General features: G+C 56.9%; 3 protein-coding genes across 5 annotated transcripts; all 3 read left to right on the plus strand.

Moving 5' to 3' along the window:
* The first annotated feature begins 3,455 nt into the window (after positions 1-3,455).
* CCDC28B (coiled-coil domain containing 28B) lies at positions 3,456-7,817 on the plus strand. 2 transcript variants are annotated; one of them, XM_058678269.1, is made up of 7 exons: positions 3,456-3,598; positions 3,712-3,800; positions 4,896-5,065; positions 6,433-6,599; positions 6,711-6,904; positions 7,099-7,121; positions 7,622-7,817. In XM_058678269.1, the coding sequence occupies exons 3-7, from the start codon at positions 4,902-4,904 to the stop codon at positions 7,674-7,676; spliced, it is 603 nt and encodes a 200-aa protein (XP_058534252.1). In that variant the 5' UTR covers positions 3,456-3,598; positions 3,712-3,800; positions 4,896-4,901; the 3' UTR covers positions 7,677-7,817. The 2 variants fall into 2 exon arrangements, with proteins under 2 accessions (XP_058534252.1, XP_004591682.1); XM_004591625.3 differs by having other exon boundaries at positions 3,465-3,603.
* On the plus strand, positions 7,773-10,223 carry IQCC (IQ motif containing C). Of its 2 annotated transcripts, none has more exons than XM_058678252.1 (5): positions 7,773-8,153; positions 8,390-8,533; positions 8,762-8,987; positions 9,160-9,278; positions 9,385-10,223. In XM_058678252.1, the coding sequence occupies exons 1-5, from the start codon at positions 7,773-7,775 to the stop codon at positions 10,189-10,191; spliced, it is 1,677 nt and encodes a 558-aa protein (XP_058534235.1). In that variant the 3' UTR covers positions 10,192-10,223. The 2 variants fall into 2 exon arrangements, with proteins under 2 accessions (XP_058534235.1, XP_058534237.1); XM_058678254.1 differs by having other exon boundaries at positions 8,924-8,987.
* Positions 10,224-10,766: 543 nt separating this feature from the next.
* DCDC2B (doublecortin domain containing 2B) lies at positions 10,767-15,076 on the plus strand. The gene is made up of 9 exons (XM_004591732.2): positions 10,767-11,229; positions 11,927-11,978; positions 12,377-12,453; positions 12,677-12,808; positions 13,051-13,197; positions 13,317-13,356; positions 13,957-14,092; positions 14,444-14,547; positions 14,813-15,076. Exons 1-9 carry the CDS (start codon positions 10,964-10,966, stop codon positions 14,912-14,914), a joined length of 1,056 nt encoding a protein of 351 aa, XP_004591789.2. The 5' UTR covers positions 10,767-10,963; the 3' UTR covers positions 14,915-15,076.
* Positions 15,077-15,097: the final 21 nt, after the last annotated feature.

Genomic DNA, 15,097 nt, shown 5'->3' on the forward strand with positions numbered 1-15,097 from the left:
TCTGGTTCATTATCATTAGTGGCTCTTGCACCTGGCTTTCTTGTGGTGGCCGAGACCGTTTTGACAACCTGGTTTGCTGCTTGAGTGGCATACCGTGTCATCCTCACTGATGTGGGCAGGGCAGGCCGCACAACTGCTCGCTCTTTGTCCAGCACTTTCTTTTCAGAAGCAGGCTTTTGACCAGGTTGAACAACCCGAGCAATACTCCCATTAGCAATCTTAGGCTGCTCCATCTGTTCTTTTGCCTTGACCTCATTATTTGCAAAGGTGGAATAGCTTGGCTTCACACTGGACTTTTCTGGAACAAGATCTTGAGAAGACTCTTCTAACTCAACGAGAGTTCTACCTTCCCAGGTTGGAATGTTGACATCTTTCAAACCAAAACTCACTGGCATATCTTAATGCTTCTCAAAATACTCCAGCCTCAGTGCAAGCAGTGAGTCTTGCATGCCAGCCCTGGCTAGGATGCCACTCCCTCTCCTCCCCACTGCCCGCTTGAATGTTTGTGCAAGATCTTTTTCTTCTCTGAGTGGTTGCTGTTTCCCTGTTACTGTCTGGTGAGACCTTCTCCTCCCTCATTCCCAATGCCAGGCTGAGGTTCAATAAGCGCCAACCCCATGGAAGCTTTGACCAGGCTGTGGATTCAGGGAGGAGGCAGGTCACTGCCTGTGCTCTTAAAGAAAGCAGAGTGGCCCACGGCAGCCTCCATGATGGCCTGCCACATTAAAGCTACCTCGTAAAGCCCAGAGGGTGGAGCTATTGCATTCCAGGATGGCAGGATGGGAGGCCACAGGGGCAAATGGCTGTAGGCAGTCTTCCCAGCTCAGGAACATGGGCCCCAGGCAGAGCAGAGCCATATTTGGACATACTGGCTGGTCTGCAGATGGGAGTCCCTCTTCTCTTTGGCTCCATTGACCAAGTCCCACCCATCTCTACAGCTGCTGTGCTTGCCCTGCTTTCCAAAGTCAGCCTGCGTATCCAGGCCCAGAGGTAAGGGAAGTGGCCTACCCTTGAGTTGAAAGCCTGTACCCTTCAGCACCCTGGAACCCCCTCCACTCCCAGTTTTAGGACCAAGAGCTGTGCTGATTTCTTAGCTGTAACATTTCCTCCAGGGGACCACAGCAGATTAGGCTCAGAGTCCCTAGCCCTCAGCTCTGCCAGCAGGAACTCGTGTTCCGGAACTTGTCCAGCAGAGTGCTTCGTGCGTACCAGATTCAGTGGTGTCAGTCACACTTGGGTTTATTATTTGTTCTCCATGAGGGTTTTGGACCATGGGCTTAGCTCAGGCACTTTCCGTATGAGAATGTTGTTTCGATAAAGACACTTATTTAATCCACCCCCACCAGGTGGCCACCAAAGGCTGACCAGGAGGCCAGTGAAGCTGTGCCAGCCCTCCTGCCTTGTACCCCTGAGGTGGCCGCCCCAGGGACATCCAGGCACCTGCCTGGGCAGCCTGGCTATCTAAAGTGTTTGAAACTGTGCTGATGGCTTTAGTTTTATTTTGGTTTTTGGTGGTTGTTTTTTGTTTTTTTTGTTTTGTTTTTTTTTTTTGTATTCACAACAGCCAGGGACTTGATTTTGATGTATTTTAAATCACATTAAAGAGTCTGTTGCCTTACTCATTTTCATGCTTCTGGATCCATCTAGTCCCTTCTGTCATGACCAACTTGATGTCCTGGCATCTTGTGCCTGATTCAGACTGCCTGTCTGCAGCTGGCAGATTTTAGCCACCTGAGTGGAACTCATACAAGGCTTTCGGAGACCATTTCTTCCACACACACACACACACACAAAAATTGTCTCTGACATTGGGGCTCACAGGCTAAGGAAGATAAAAGTACTTTAAGATCAGGAACGTGGGCATAGCATAGTGGGTAAAAATGCAGGCTTCCCCTCTGGGTGATCACTCAGGTTCCAGCTGCTCCACTTCAGTGCAGCTCTCTGTTAACAGCCTGGGAAAAGTAGCTTGAAATGACCCAAGTGTTTGGACCCCCGCCACCCACGTGCAGACCCGGATGAAGCTCCTGGCTTTGCCTTGGCTCACTGCTGACCATTGTGGCTATCTCTGGAGTCAGGCAGCAGATGCAGGAACTGTGTCTTGTATTCCTCTAACTTTGTTTTCAAATAAAGTAATAAATCTTTAAAAGAAAACTGGTGAGTGAATGTCTAGCCTGTAGGTTAGGTCCCATATGACTCTGATTCTTCACTCCAGCTTCCTGCTATGCAGACCCTGAGAAGCAGATGTGGCTCAAGTGTCTAGCAAAAGCTGGGACCTAGGAAGTGTTGACAAATGCTAGCAGTAATCCTAGTGCCCTTTCCATTTGGGCTCTGCATGCTGGCTGTGGGACATCCTCAGAGCAGGTATCTGCCCAGGGCCTTATAGGCTAAGCATGTGCCCACCACATGGGTTCCTGTCACACATCTCCAGGAGGTTCTCTGTCAGCTTTGAGCTTTATTTTCATTGGGAAGACTGAGAGATGCAGAGAAATACTTGATGCTAATAACAGCCAAGGGTGGACCAGGGCAAACCTAGGAGCTCTAAATTCAGTCCAGGTCTCCCCTGTGGGTGGCAGGGCCCCCAGCACTGGAGCCATCCTTTGTTGAATCCCAGAATGCATTGTAGCAGGAAGTTGGAATAAACTCAGTCACTGGGATGCAGTCTCCCCCAGCTCTTACTGTGCCCAGTTCTGAAGCTTCTAAACAAAGCAACTCAGAATAACTTGAGGGCTTCCGCCTCCCTAGGGAGGCATGAGGGCCAGTACCCCAGACCTGGTACTGTGCCCATCTGCCGCCTGTTGGACGAGGAGTCCAGCCCGTGCTCCAGCAGCCCCAGGAGGGAGGGAGGCCATTTCCTGTGGCTTTTCCTCCCCAGCTTCCTGCTTTTGGAAGAAGCCTTGAATTTCTATCTCTGTGTTGAAAGCACGCGGGATGAGGCGTGTGGAAGTACCTGCAGAAACAGTGCCTCTCTCCTGGGGGGGAAGCTGCTCCTGCCAGGTGGTGGGCATGTTGTGTGGGTGTGCCCTGGTCCAGTTAATTCCAGACTGCTGACCAACCTGGCCAAGGATGAGCCTCTCCTGAGATATCTGATGCCACCATGGGGACCTGGGCTGGAAACCTCCACCAGTGCTTTAAATAGCTGCCCCATGATTGGGCACAGGCTGGCCAGGTCAGCCTCTGGACATTCAGGTCACCTCCTAGGGCTAGAGTTGGTACCACCACTAACTTACCACAGGCATCTCAACCCCGGAGGTGTGAGAGGGGTCTGTCTGATCACCTCAGCAGCAGCTGTGAGGTACAGCCCTCACCGGCCCAGAGGGTCTGGGTGTGGAGTGACAGTGCCCTGGGAAGGCTGTTTACCTACAATAAAATGGAGACCGTGACTTGACGCCTTCCTTCTGGCTGTTGCAAGGATTAAACACCTCCCCTTTCAGGTTCCTCTCGCTGGTGCTTTTTACACATATTCTTTTCCTCCTCTGCCACTTCTGACAAAGCCAGCACCATTTTGTAAGGGGTTGTACCTTCTCTCCCACACTGACAGGAAAAAGGGAAATACTACTGACATCACACAGCTAACAGGATCAACTAAATTTGGCAGGAGGTCTGGTGAAGGAGCAAACAGATTAGTAATGGCGGGAGGCTCCTCCCATCTTACTCCATCCCTAGCCTCAAAGAAGGTCACTTTCTCTTTAAATGCAAATTACCTCCCGCCAGCTTAGCTTTCACTGTTTGGGTTGCCAGCTCTGAGAACGGAAGGCGGAGGGAACTTGAACAGCAGCATCACTCAGACCCCAAACCTGCAGGTCAGTTCCCCGTGCTGAGGGAGCCCCTGGGGAGCTGAGGGGATTAGGGAAGAAAGAATCGTGCGACGGATCGGACGCTCCCACAGAGCTCGGCTCTGGAGCTGTGTGTCCATTTGGCACATGGCTTTGGAGACCGAGCGTGGGAAATCCATCCTGTGTTGCCCCAGCAGCTCCTGGCAAACCCAGGCTCAGGCTCCAGTTCTACCAAGTCCCTGATTGGGCCAGGCTGCTACTGGGGGGGAGGGCCGCTCCCCGCGCCAGCTGGGTGGGTGGCAATTTTAGTGCTTATGTTCCACTGCCACCACCACCCCAGAGTGTGTAGTTGGGCTTGGTGGCAGCAACATGGCGGGAGACCCTGGGGAGGAGGGGGCGGACCTAGGTAGCCACACTGGATGGAGGCCAGCTAAGTCGTGCCAGCCACAGACGCGACCATTGTCATAGGGCCTGGGCAGCCCTGCCCTGACCCCAAACCCATGCTTGCTGCAGGGAAGCTGGACAGCGACTGACTAGAAGCCTGTCCTGGGCCATCTGTGGGAGTCCTTAGTGTTTTGGGGTGAGGTGGGGCCGATGAGGAGGGATGCCAGTGTCTAAGTGGTGGGAGCCCCCCTCATGAGTCCTGTCCCCTGAACCACCTATCATTCCCTAAGGGCTGCCACCTGGCACTGGGACCTCCCCAAGTGCCTGCGACACCTCCCATGGCCATAGGCTGGTAAGCACCTGCCCAGTGGAGCCCCCAGTGCTCAGCTGAGCTCACGCATACAGCTAGCTCTCATGCACCCTGCCTCTCCCCCAATCATACACATTTCCTCTGCAGGCTCCCCCATCACGGCCAGCTTCCAGGGTAGGAAAGCCCAGCAACACTGGGGCAACAGTGTCCAGTCCAGCCTTTCCGGGCAGAGTCTGGTTTCCCAGCAAAGGGAAGTTAAGGCTTTGGAAGACCCTTTCAATATAGCAGCAGGCACTAGCATCTGGCTCCACCCCCTGCCGCCCAGACAAGGGATCTCTATGTGGGGACCAGATCCCAGGCCCTTCTCAGTTGGTGGGCAAAGGGACAACTGTGTCCCTCACAGCTTCGGGGGCTTGCTTCCCTCCCAGGCCACAATGGACGACAAGAAGAAGAAACGAAGCCCCAAACCCTGCCTGAGCCAGCCTGCCCAGGCCTCAGGCACACTCCGTAGGGTCCCGGGGCCCACCAGCCACAGCGGCCCCTTAGCCCTGGGCCTCCCACATCTGCCTTCCCCCAAACAGCGAGCCAAGTTCAAGAGGTAGGTCCAAAAGGGAAGAGGGCAGGAAGAAAGTAATTTTGGGGCTGAATGTTGGAAGACAAGGGTTGCCCGAGCCATTAGGGATGAAGGAGTAACGGGGGCCTTCCCTGGGGCTGGCTCCAGTGGGACCTGAGCACCTGGAGATGTGTCAGGTGCAGTCCTGGCCTTCCAGGCAGAGGCAAACAGCCCAGGGTGGTCACTGGGCCCACACAGTGGGACGCTATGGCTCAGCAGAGAGTGGGTGACAATTGCTAGACACACTGTGGTGGGGAAGGGAGAGCGTGGATGGGAGAAGCTCACCTGACATTGATACAGATGAGAGCTGTTGCCTATAAGTTTCTGGGAACATCTGGAAGTGGGGACCAGGAAGTATCAAGAGACAGAAAGCGGGGAAAATATACCTGGATGCAAATTTTAAATATTCTGCTAAATTTTTAATTTCCTTCCATTTTTTTTTTATTGATTTGAAAGGTAGAGAGACTTTTCCTTCTGCTGATTGACACCCTACCCCCAAAATGCCCACAATGGCTGGGAGTAGGTAGGCCAGGCCAAAACCAGGAGCCCAGATCTTAATCTGGGTGTGCCCTGTGGGAACCCCAAATACATGCAGCCTCTTATATGTACATTAACCAGAAGTGAGAATCAGAAACGTAGCTGGGACTTGAATCCAGGTACCCCAGTAGGGGTGAAGGACATTCCAGCTTGTATCCTAACCACTGTGTTAAATGCCTGCCCCTGAATTACTTTAATCCTTAGGAACTGGCATCTTACTCTATGATATCTCCATGTTTATTCCCATTAGATACAGCATGTTCTTTGTCCACTTATTAGAAATCCTTGTTCCCCAAATTTTGTGTTCCACCTCCCTGAGTGGCACAGTGAGGCATGGCCAAGGAGGGGCGTGGTTGACGCCCAGGGCTGGGGTGAGTGGCAGGACACGCAACTGGAAAAGCATTGTCATCATGAGGGCATGGAAAATTCAGGAGAGTTTTTAAATGTTGGAGGAGCAGAGAGATAAGATAGCAATGATTGGCAATAAAGGAATCACTGGATACAAGGACTGAAGGCTGAGAAGGACAAGGCACATGCCCAGCCACGGGAGGAGTGAGGCACTCAGCAGGGAACCCAGGAACTTGTCCACTGTGTGGCTGTGGCTCCGAGTGTCACTTGGAGAGGGGAAGGTTTCTTCTTAGACCTCATCTCTCCTTTCCTCTAGCCTTTCCCTCTACTACTGCTGCTGTCTAGGGCATGGCCAAAAGATCAAGGGCATGGGCAGATGGCTTAGGGTGCACACAGATGGCCCGGGGAACCTGGGAATGCCTGACTCACTTCCTCCTGTGACTCTGGTCCTGTCCTCCCAACCCCAGAGTAGGCAAGGAGAAATGCCGCCCAGTGCTGGCTGGAGGTGGGACTGGCCCCGCTGGCACACCCCTGCAGCACTCCTTCCTGACCGAGGTGACAGATGTGTATGAGATGGAGGGGGGTCTGCTGAACCTGCTCAATGATTTCCATTCTGGCCGGCTGCAAGCCTTTGGTGAGTCCTCGCAAGGCCCAGTCTTTGGAATGTGGGGGCTGAGAACGGTGGGGGTGAGGAGCTCCCTGGCTGGCTCACTTCCAGACCTGGCTCTGATCGGACACTGTCCAGGAAAGGAATGCTCCTTCGAGCAACTGGAACACGTCCGGGAGATGCAGGAGAAGCTGGCACGGCTACACTTCAGCCTTGATGTGTGTGGGGAAGAGGAGGAGGATGAAGACGAGGAAGATGGGCTCAACGAGGGGCTGCCTGAGGAGCAGAAGAAGACGATGGCTGACCGCAACCTGGACCAGTTACTGAGCAACGTGGGTCCTGGCTGGGGGCTCCGGGTGCTGGGGACAGCAAGGCTATGGGAGGTCCGTGCCCCAAGGCCGTGGCTGGGCCCTGGGTGAAAGCTGGGTTGGCTGGTGAATTGGAGCACCCAGGGTCTCTCACCTTCCACCAGAAGGGGGCGCCCAGGGCACCGGGGTTTGACCACCTTTTCTGTCTTTCTTGACAGCTGGAAGATCTTAGTAATTCCATGTATCCTTTCCACTGTGGATCTCCCAGAGGGAGGGGTCTGTCGCCTCCTGCCCACCACCCTCCTGAACATTGGCTCATAGTGGCATCCCCATCCCAGCAGTTCTCCTGAGTCAGAGCCAACCTGGGTAGGGGGCCGTAGTTTCCCAAACATCAGGAGACAGGTGGGTGTGGAGGGCAGGTGGCATACCTGTACAAACCCGGATAGTCCACTGCAAGGCTTCTCTGGTGCCCGCCCCTTCACCAGCAAAGACCAAGGATGTCTGCCAAAGGTGCTACATGCACAGCCCCAGCCGCAGGCTGGTTCCCAGGCCCAAGCCCTCCTTTGCTGCGCACGTCGTGGATGACGTGGCGGGGGGGGCACTGCAACCTCAGACTACAGCAGGCCCGAGAGACCCTTGTCCTCGCCCCTTTACACAGCTGGGGAAACCAGTCCAGGTTCCAGGATGGGCAGGAAGGTCTGGGGTCCCAAGCATCAGCATCACAGTCCTTGACTGGCACAGACAGAAGCTGCACCTGGCCGAGAACGCTGAGCCTGAAGAGCAGGCTGCTGCCTAGAGCCGGGACCCAGGCGGCTCCGCACATTCCCTTCTAACTGTGACTTTTTTATGGGCTTGGAAACAGGGTGGGGTATCCCGTGGCCCCCCTGGTGCTATGGGGGTGGGGGGCCTTGGCTGGAATAAAACAAGAAAGCAAGTGGGTCCGTGTCCTCCTGGTGTGCCTCCTCGGCCTGCGCAGAGACACCCCTGCCAAGGGGTCTCCTGCGAGATACCGTGGTTTGGGAGGTCCCGGTCTGGTGGGATTGGGAAGCACCTTGCGCCTCTGGTTGTGGGAGTCGGGCGCCCGGCTACTGCAAGGACGCCAGGTCTAACAGGAATCCAGCGACAGTTGCCGTGGAGACAGCGGCCGCGGCCCTGCGCCTGCGCAAGAGCGGCGCGGACTAATGACGCACTGCGCGGGCTCGTGCAAGCTGGCTGGGCCGTTGGAGTCCTGATGGAGCAGGAGGTGTTACTTCGAAAGGTGTCGCTGTTACAGGTGCGGGGCAGGCGGGGTTGCACCTGGGGTCCCGGGCTGGAAACTTCCCTGTGCCTACACACCAAACCCTGGGAGCACCGGCCCCGCCGCAGCCTGCATAACCCCCTCCTCCCAGTCCCGCATCCTCTTAATCCGGGCACCCAGCGCACACACTTGGAGGCATCGGGGCTAACTCCCCAAGAGAATCCCTGTCCCGTAGTGATGAGGGTCTTCCTTCCCCTGGCTCTCCACTCCAGGCCTGCGTCCGGGGCTTCTTGGTGCGACGTCAATTCCAGAGGTTGCGAGCCGAGTATGAGACGATTGTAGGAGAGATTGAGGGAGACCTGGGCCCGCTTCAGTGGACTGAGGGCCGCATGCCAAGGCCCAAATTTCTCCCTCAGGTAGAAGCCACCCCTGGGAAAGATGGGAAGGAGGGAGAGACAAAGGGGCGGGGGGATGTTCACGGCCTCATAATCCACTCCCTTCCTGCTGGCTAGCGCTGGGTGTTGGAGGGGCCGCAGTTGCCCCTTCTCACTCCCCAACCCCTGTTCTTCGTCTGCCAAGCGCCTCCTCGGTGCCAGACACATGACAGGTTAGCAGGTGGCTCTCAAACCCCTGTAATTTCTCAGAAGGCGAAACCCCACGGGAACAGTGGAGCAGGAGGGAGGGCTGCAAGTGCAAAGCCAGCGCCACGGAGAGCTGAGATAAAGGCCAACTGGGCAGAGGAGCAAGGGGAGGCAGGAGAGCGCTCGGTTACTCCTCCTGACAGAAATGACAGCTCCTGGCCACAGGCTGAACCGAGCCAGAAACCCAAAGGAAGGCGGCCGAGAGACACCTTGAGGGAGGAGACCCCAGGTACCACTCTAATGGAGGGGAGCCTCTGACCTGGTGTGGGCCACAGCCTCTAGGCCGGGAAAGCCACAGGGGTGAGGTGGATGGGCCACACCCTGTGCCTTCTCCCCTCCACCTGTGGGGTACTCTGGAGTTGCAGGGCCCATGTCTCCCTCCATTGCTTCCTCCTCTGCAGAAGCCACGGGCCCTGGGACACCCCATGGGTCGCCTGAATTCCAGGAGCTGCAGTGCCACCGTAGCCACCTGGCCATGGAGCTGCTGTGGATTCAGCAAGCCATCAATAGCCGGAAGGAGGTGGGTATGGACTCGGAGCCCCTTCTGTGTGTGCCAGGAGTGGGGGGTGAGGAGAGAGCTGCGTGGCTTGCATGGTACAGTCAGTGTCTCTTCTCTCCCTGACCAGTACTTAATACTCAGACAAACCTTGAGCGCCCCTGAGGCGGACCGGACCGGAGAGCAGACCAGGACATGTTCCAACCCCGGGGGCCAGGCCTGTGGGCTGATGCCGTCCCAGCCACCAGAGGAGCAGTCCTGCCGAGTCAGGATCCCTAGAGAACCAAGCCACATGGATGACACCTGCCAGCGTGGGGGCAGGTCTCGGGGCCGCAGATCCTCAGAGCGTCCAGTGACTACTGACCAGAACAGCATTGAGGCTGAGAGCACAGCGCTGTGCTGCATGAGTGCTGGCCCACACAGCCTAGCAAGAGGGCACAGGCTCACCAAGGACCCGAGCCAAGGAGGACAGGCACTGGAGGGGGGCTGTCTGCAGGAGGGGCAAATCCTGGAGGAACAGACCACAGGAGTCCTCAAGCCTAGAGCAACCTGTTCCAGGAAGGCCAGGATCCAGCTGCGTGAACTCTTTGAGGACCCTGACATGAAGGACAAGTGCCTCCAGTGGCTGGACCCCCAAGACTCTGACTGCCAAACAGGCAGGTCCCAGGCATTGGGCCTCTCGGAGGACCCCATCCTCTGGGAAAGGACCCCAGCAGGGCCAGAACATGAAAGCATGGATGTCAGAAGGGCTAAGCCAGCCAAGAGCCAGACCCCCAGGAATGGAGCTTCCACAGATCCTGATGGCCAAGGGTGCAGCAGCCAGAGGACTGGCCTCTGGTGCTCACGGCTGCCCGAGACCCTTTCACCTGCAGGGTCCAGCCACACCGGAGAGAACCAATGGAGGGACGGGCAGTGGAAGACAGGACCTGCGGGTTAAATCCTGGGGATCCAGGGGGCCCCAGGTCCCAGAGGAGGGGGTAAGGGGTGAGCAGTGCAGGGCCTTATCCCCCACCCCCCCTCCACACCTCACCCTGGCACTAGCTCTGACTCCTGCCCTGTTCCAGGCCATTGGCTGACTAGTGGAGCCAAGAGAAGCCAGAGCAGAGTTGGCAGGGGTAGAGAGAGGAGAGACAAGGGCCAGGGACAGCCCTTTGTCCCCTGCCTGGGCTCAACCCACATTTCAGGATAAAGAGGTTTATAGGGGGAGTGCAGTAGGGAAATTGATGGAGAATAAAGGTTTTTCTTGGATTCTGAGCCTGGTTGGTTGTCATCCTCCGCCTCTGCTGGGACAGACTCTGGGTTCTCCTGTTATCTTCATGTTGGTATGGCTCATTGTACAAGAGCCAGCTGGGAGCCATTCCCACCTCCCACCCTCAGCATGTGTAGCTTTCCTGCTTGGCCATGGCCCCTAGAGCCACCACCTCTGGTCTCTGCCCAGACCAGAGTGGCTCTGAGGCACTGTAGATGACAGGACACAGGATTTAAGTGTGATCCCTCACCGGATCTCACCAGGCCCCAGGGTACTCCTTCCTGCTCTTGAGAAACCCCAACCGGGAAAGACTGGGTAGACCCTGCTCACAGGGATGTGCACCTACCAGAGGCTCTCCCTGCCCTCCTGGCTGGCAGGACTGGACCCAGCCTCCCGTTGGCACTGTTCCTGGCCCTGCCTTAGTTGCCTGGCGACAAATGTGCGTCTCTGAGAACACACTATGGCAGGTGGCAGTCCAGCAGCCAAGAGGATAGTGGTGTATCGGAATGGAGACCCCTTCTCCCCCGGCCATCAGCTGGTGGTGACCCGACGTCGCTTCCCCACCATGGAGGCCTTCCTCTGTGAAGTGACATCAGCCGTGCAGGCGCCACTGGCAGTGCGTGCCCTCTATACGTCTCGTGACGGCAAACCCATCACCGACCTGGCAGATCTGCAGAACGGAGGGCAGTATGTGGCTGCTGGCTTTGAGCGCTTCCAAAGGCTCCAGTGAGTGGGCCAGGGAGAGCCAGGGAGGGAGGCAGTGGTGGCAGTGGTGCAGCAGAAAGTGGGCACTAGTATGTATACAGGAAGCTTGTGTAGCAGCGATGGGGCGGGAGTCCCCTCTACTAACAAGGAGGACAAGTGCAGCCACAGACAGTTGGGCTGCAGGATGAACCAAATTGTGTCTGGCACGCTAGATCCAGTCTTTCCCCAAAGTTCTTCTTGACTGGCTCCCACGTAGCCTCCATCACCAAAGACCACAATAACCCATCACTTCCTCCCTGGCTAGCCACTCCATCCTCCCTGGTTAGGCTAGGGCCACTCCCCTTTGCAGGGTCTGGCTGTCTGCTAAGGTGGGAGGTGGAGCCAGAGGGTCTTACAATGGAGAGCTGGCTCCCAAGCCCTGCCATTGGCTCACCACTGAGACTGGCTTGGCTTTGTTACTTCCTCTGACTTCAGATGAGGTCACTTCTCAGAGTTTCACTCAACATGGAGGAAAAAAGCTGCTAAGACAATATTCTTGGCTACAGTAAGATACGTGGTTTGCAAGTCTTTCTTGGCCTAATATCACGGCTTTTGTTGGACATCCCAGCCTGATCCAGCAGGAGTCTAATGTGGAATTGAGTCACACACAGCCAGGTGACTGAGGGCATTCCAGCTGGGCAGCCACTGGGCTCTGAAGATCTCTGACCTGTTTTTTCAGCTATTTACCCCCTTCAAGGAAGGACCGTGGGAGGAAAAGTCACAGTTTACAGGTGAGTTACCAGGGAGGCTGTTCCCTGCTCCCCGCTTCCCATGCTCCTGGTGAGGCAGGAGCTCTGTAGGCAGCTGAATCTACCAGTTCCTGGGAGATACTTTTCAGCCATAAAAGCAGCCGCTGCCCTTGGGGATCAGGATCTCAGATACCCCTTGTTACTGTGCAACCTTTCATCTCATGTCCAGGCTGTGGTCCCCACAGGAAGTTGTGGACCACACATGGGACAGTGGGTAGGATGTGGTTTAGGGGACAGTGAAGCACACTTTGGTGGAAGGTGTGACCAGTCCCCCTCCTTGCTCCTGTCCCAATCCAGCTCCTGCCCTCCCGCCACACCTGCCTCATCCCTAACCTGAGGTCTCAATCCACTTTTGATGTGGAGTCTGACTTGGCTTTCAGGGTCCTCCTGTGCCTCACCGACCTTATGAAGGGGTCCTTGGACAGAGACCACCCGCAGGTGCCCCTTGCTACATTCAGTGAGTGTCAGAGATGGGGAGCAGGGTAGGGTGTCTGTCTCCTTGAGACCAAGAAAAATGGGGGTGCACTTGTCCCAAGAGCTCCTGGTGCTGCTGGCAGCACAGGAAGCCCAACAGACTTCTGGGCCTGGGGGGCGTGGAGGGGGAATGAACCAGTGTGCCCCACCCCCTCACAGATGGCCAGTCTGGAGCTCCTCCCCCTTACCAGCCTGCTCTCTGTCAGCGTGTTCAGGAATGGCGACCTGCTAAGTCCCCCATTTACTCTGAAGCTGTCTCAGGCTGCCCGTGAGGACTGGGACACCGTGTTGAGATTCCTGACTGAGAAGGCCAAGTTGCAGAGTGGAGCCGTGTACAAGTGAGCATGGGAGTTGGGGGAGCCCACAGCAAGCCTGCCCCTGGGTTTGGGCTGCTCCAGTGGATTAAGAAGCAAAGTACATGTCCCTGCAGTGGCCCTCCTCCAGGGTCACAGGGAGAGACAGAAAGGCCCACACCTGGCCCCACCCTTAGAGGAGGACATCACCTCCAGGGACTCGGGATGGCCCTGCCCACCCCTCACAGTCCACTGTGTCCTCCAACTTTCACCACGTGCACTCCCAGACTCTGCACCCTGGAGGGACACCTAATCTCTACAGGGGAGGCCCTGGGGAATGGCCAGTACTACGTTGCTGTTGGAAAAGAAGACTTCAAGGCCCTGCCCTACGTGGAGCTGCTGGTGCCCAGCCCCTCCCAGCCTGGGGGCTGCTGGTCTGTCCTGGAGGTGGAGGGTGGCAGTGGGGGCGGGGGCAGAGGTGGCCTCCCTTGATCTGGGTGCTTTGGTGTACCGTGTCCTTTTCCACCCTGCAGTCTTTGCTTCCTTCACACAGGCATCCACTAGGCCGGAAGTGCAGGCCCCACAGGCAGGGGGTAGGTGATGGTGGGCACCCTGGGGATGGAGGAAGAGGGTAACACCTGTTGCCACCCGGCTCTGACCCTTGTCTCTGCATCCTGTCGATGCTTGTGAAGTAGGCATTGTGCCACTTCCCAGAGGTGGAAAATGAAGCTCAGAGAGGGAAGTGGTTTGTTCAGAGTGATGCAATTAGGGGCCAGAGGGGCACTTGGGCCTCGAGAGCTCAGGGCATAGGACCTAAGGAGTGCCTTCCTGCTGAGCTGGGCACGGGGAAAGGGCAGTGGCTCAGCACTGTGGAACAGCATGGCCTCCGGGAACTTGCCAGCTTCCCCACCCATTCTAGACCAGAGAGAACGGGCCCATGGGTACAGGGTGCAGGGCGGGGAACACGGTGAAGTTTACTGAGCATCTTCAGGTGCCAGCAGTGGCCACTCCGTCCCTGGCGAAGGCAGGCTGAAGGGAAGAGGGGGCGAGGGGGAGGATGCATGCCCTGAAGATGGATGCCTGCACCTCTCCCAGGTTCCCATGGGTAGCAGGGTTCATTGTGATATCTGGGCTCAGGGAAGAATGGTGAGGTCAGCCTGAGGCCAGGGTGCCAGTGCAGTGTCCCTTCACAGGCCCACGGCCTTGGGGTACAGGCAACCCCACCCTCTCCAAAGGAACCAGGCCGGATGGAGCCATCCGCGTTCTATGCCAGACTGCAGACAGCCGTTCAGCCCTGGAGCAAGTTCTCTGCTCTGGCATTTCCATCAGGTGGGGTCCCAGTGCCCTTTGACATGTTGTATGACAGGACGGTGACTGCTGTTGCTGGGGATGCCCAAGAGGGCAGCCTCTGGCTGCCCCTGACCTTGCAGTCCATTACCTGCATGAGACCGGAACCACATGGAAAGGAGTCAGTGCTCACTCTGAAGCAAGTAGACTCCCGGGGAGGGCTTTATATGGTTTATATGAGGTGACTGTGGGGCCCCAGCCCTCCTCTTGGGCAGTGGGGAATGTGGATGAGGCCCAGAGGAGGGGAAAGGGCTGGGAAGAGAGCGTAGGGAAAGAATGCCAAGGGGCCCCTCAGCCTGGGCATGAGCCTGTGCCCTGTCGCTACTTCACCAGGAGCTCGGGGAGTGTATGCAGCTTCCCAGCCCAGCAGGGAGGCCGCAGAGGCCCAGGAGGTAGCAGAGGATGAAGAGACCCAGACGGAGGAGCCCCCAGATCGGGTAAGCCAAGGGAACAGGTGAGCCAGGGCATTGGTAGCATTGCACGGGCACAGATGTGCTGAACCAGAAAGTGGCAGCCTAGGCCCTGGGAACGGCTCTCCTCGGGACTGCCCGACCCTCCCAGAACCCAGCTGCTCCTGCCCGCTTAGGTGCGGCAGCAGTCCCTAACTCCTAGTCTCTTCTTCCTCTGGGGTGGGGACTCTCAGCTGAGAGCAGGGGTGGGACCAATTGCAGCTTTGTCCTGTACACCTTGCACTGCCTGCAGTGGCCAGCACAGATGGTGGCTGAGGTCCTGTCGCTGAAAGAACAGCCTGTGTCTGGGACTGAGGAGGCCATCTCGGGCTCGTCCCCTGCCCTGCTGTCCTGAGACTTGACGACTGCAGAACTGGGGACCACCCACCTTGCACTGTGTAGTGACCTCCTGTAGCCTGTTCCTGTGGAGCCAGAGCCCCCATGCTCCCTTCCTCATTGCTCCTCAGCCCACAGCCCTACCTCCCCTCTCCGAGCTGGACAGCCCCATCCTTCCAGGATTCTCTGATCAGAATGCTGC

This window comes from Ochotona princeps, chromosome 2 (genome assembly GCF_030435755.1).
Source record: "Ochotona princeps isolate mOchPri1 chromosome 2, mOchPri1.hap1, whole genome shotgun sequence".
Classification (NCBI taxonomy): domain Eukaryota; kingdom Metazoa; phylum Chordata; class Mammalia; order Lagomorpha; family Ochotonidae; genus Ochotona; species Ochotona princeps.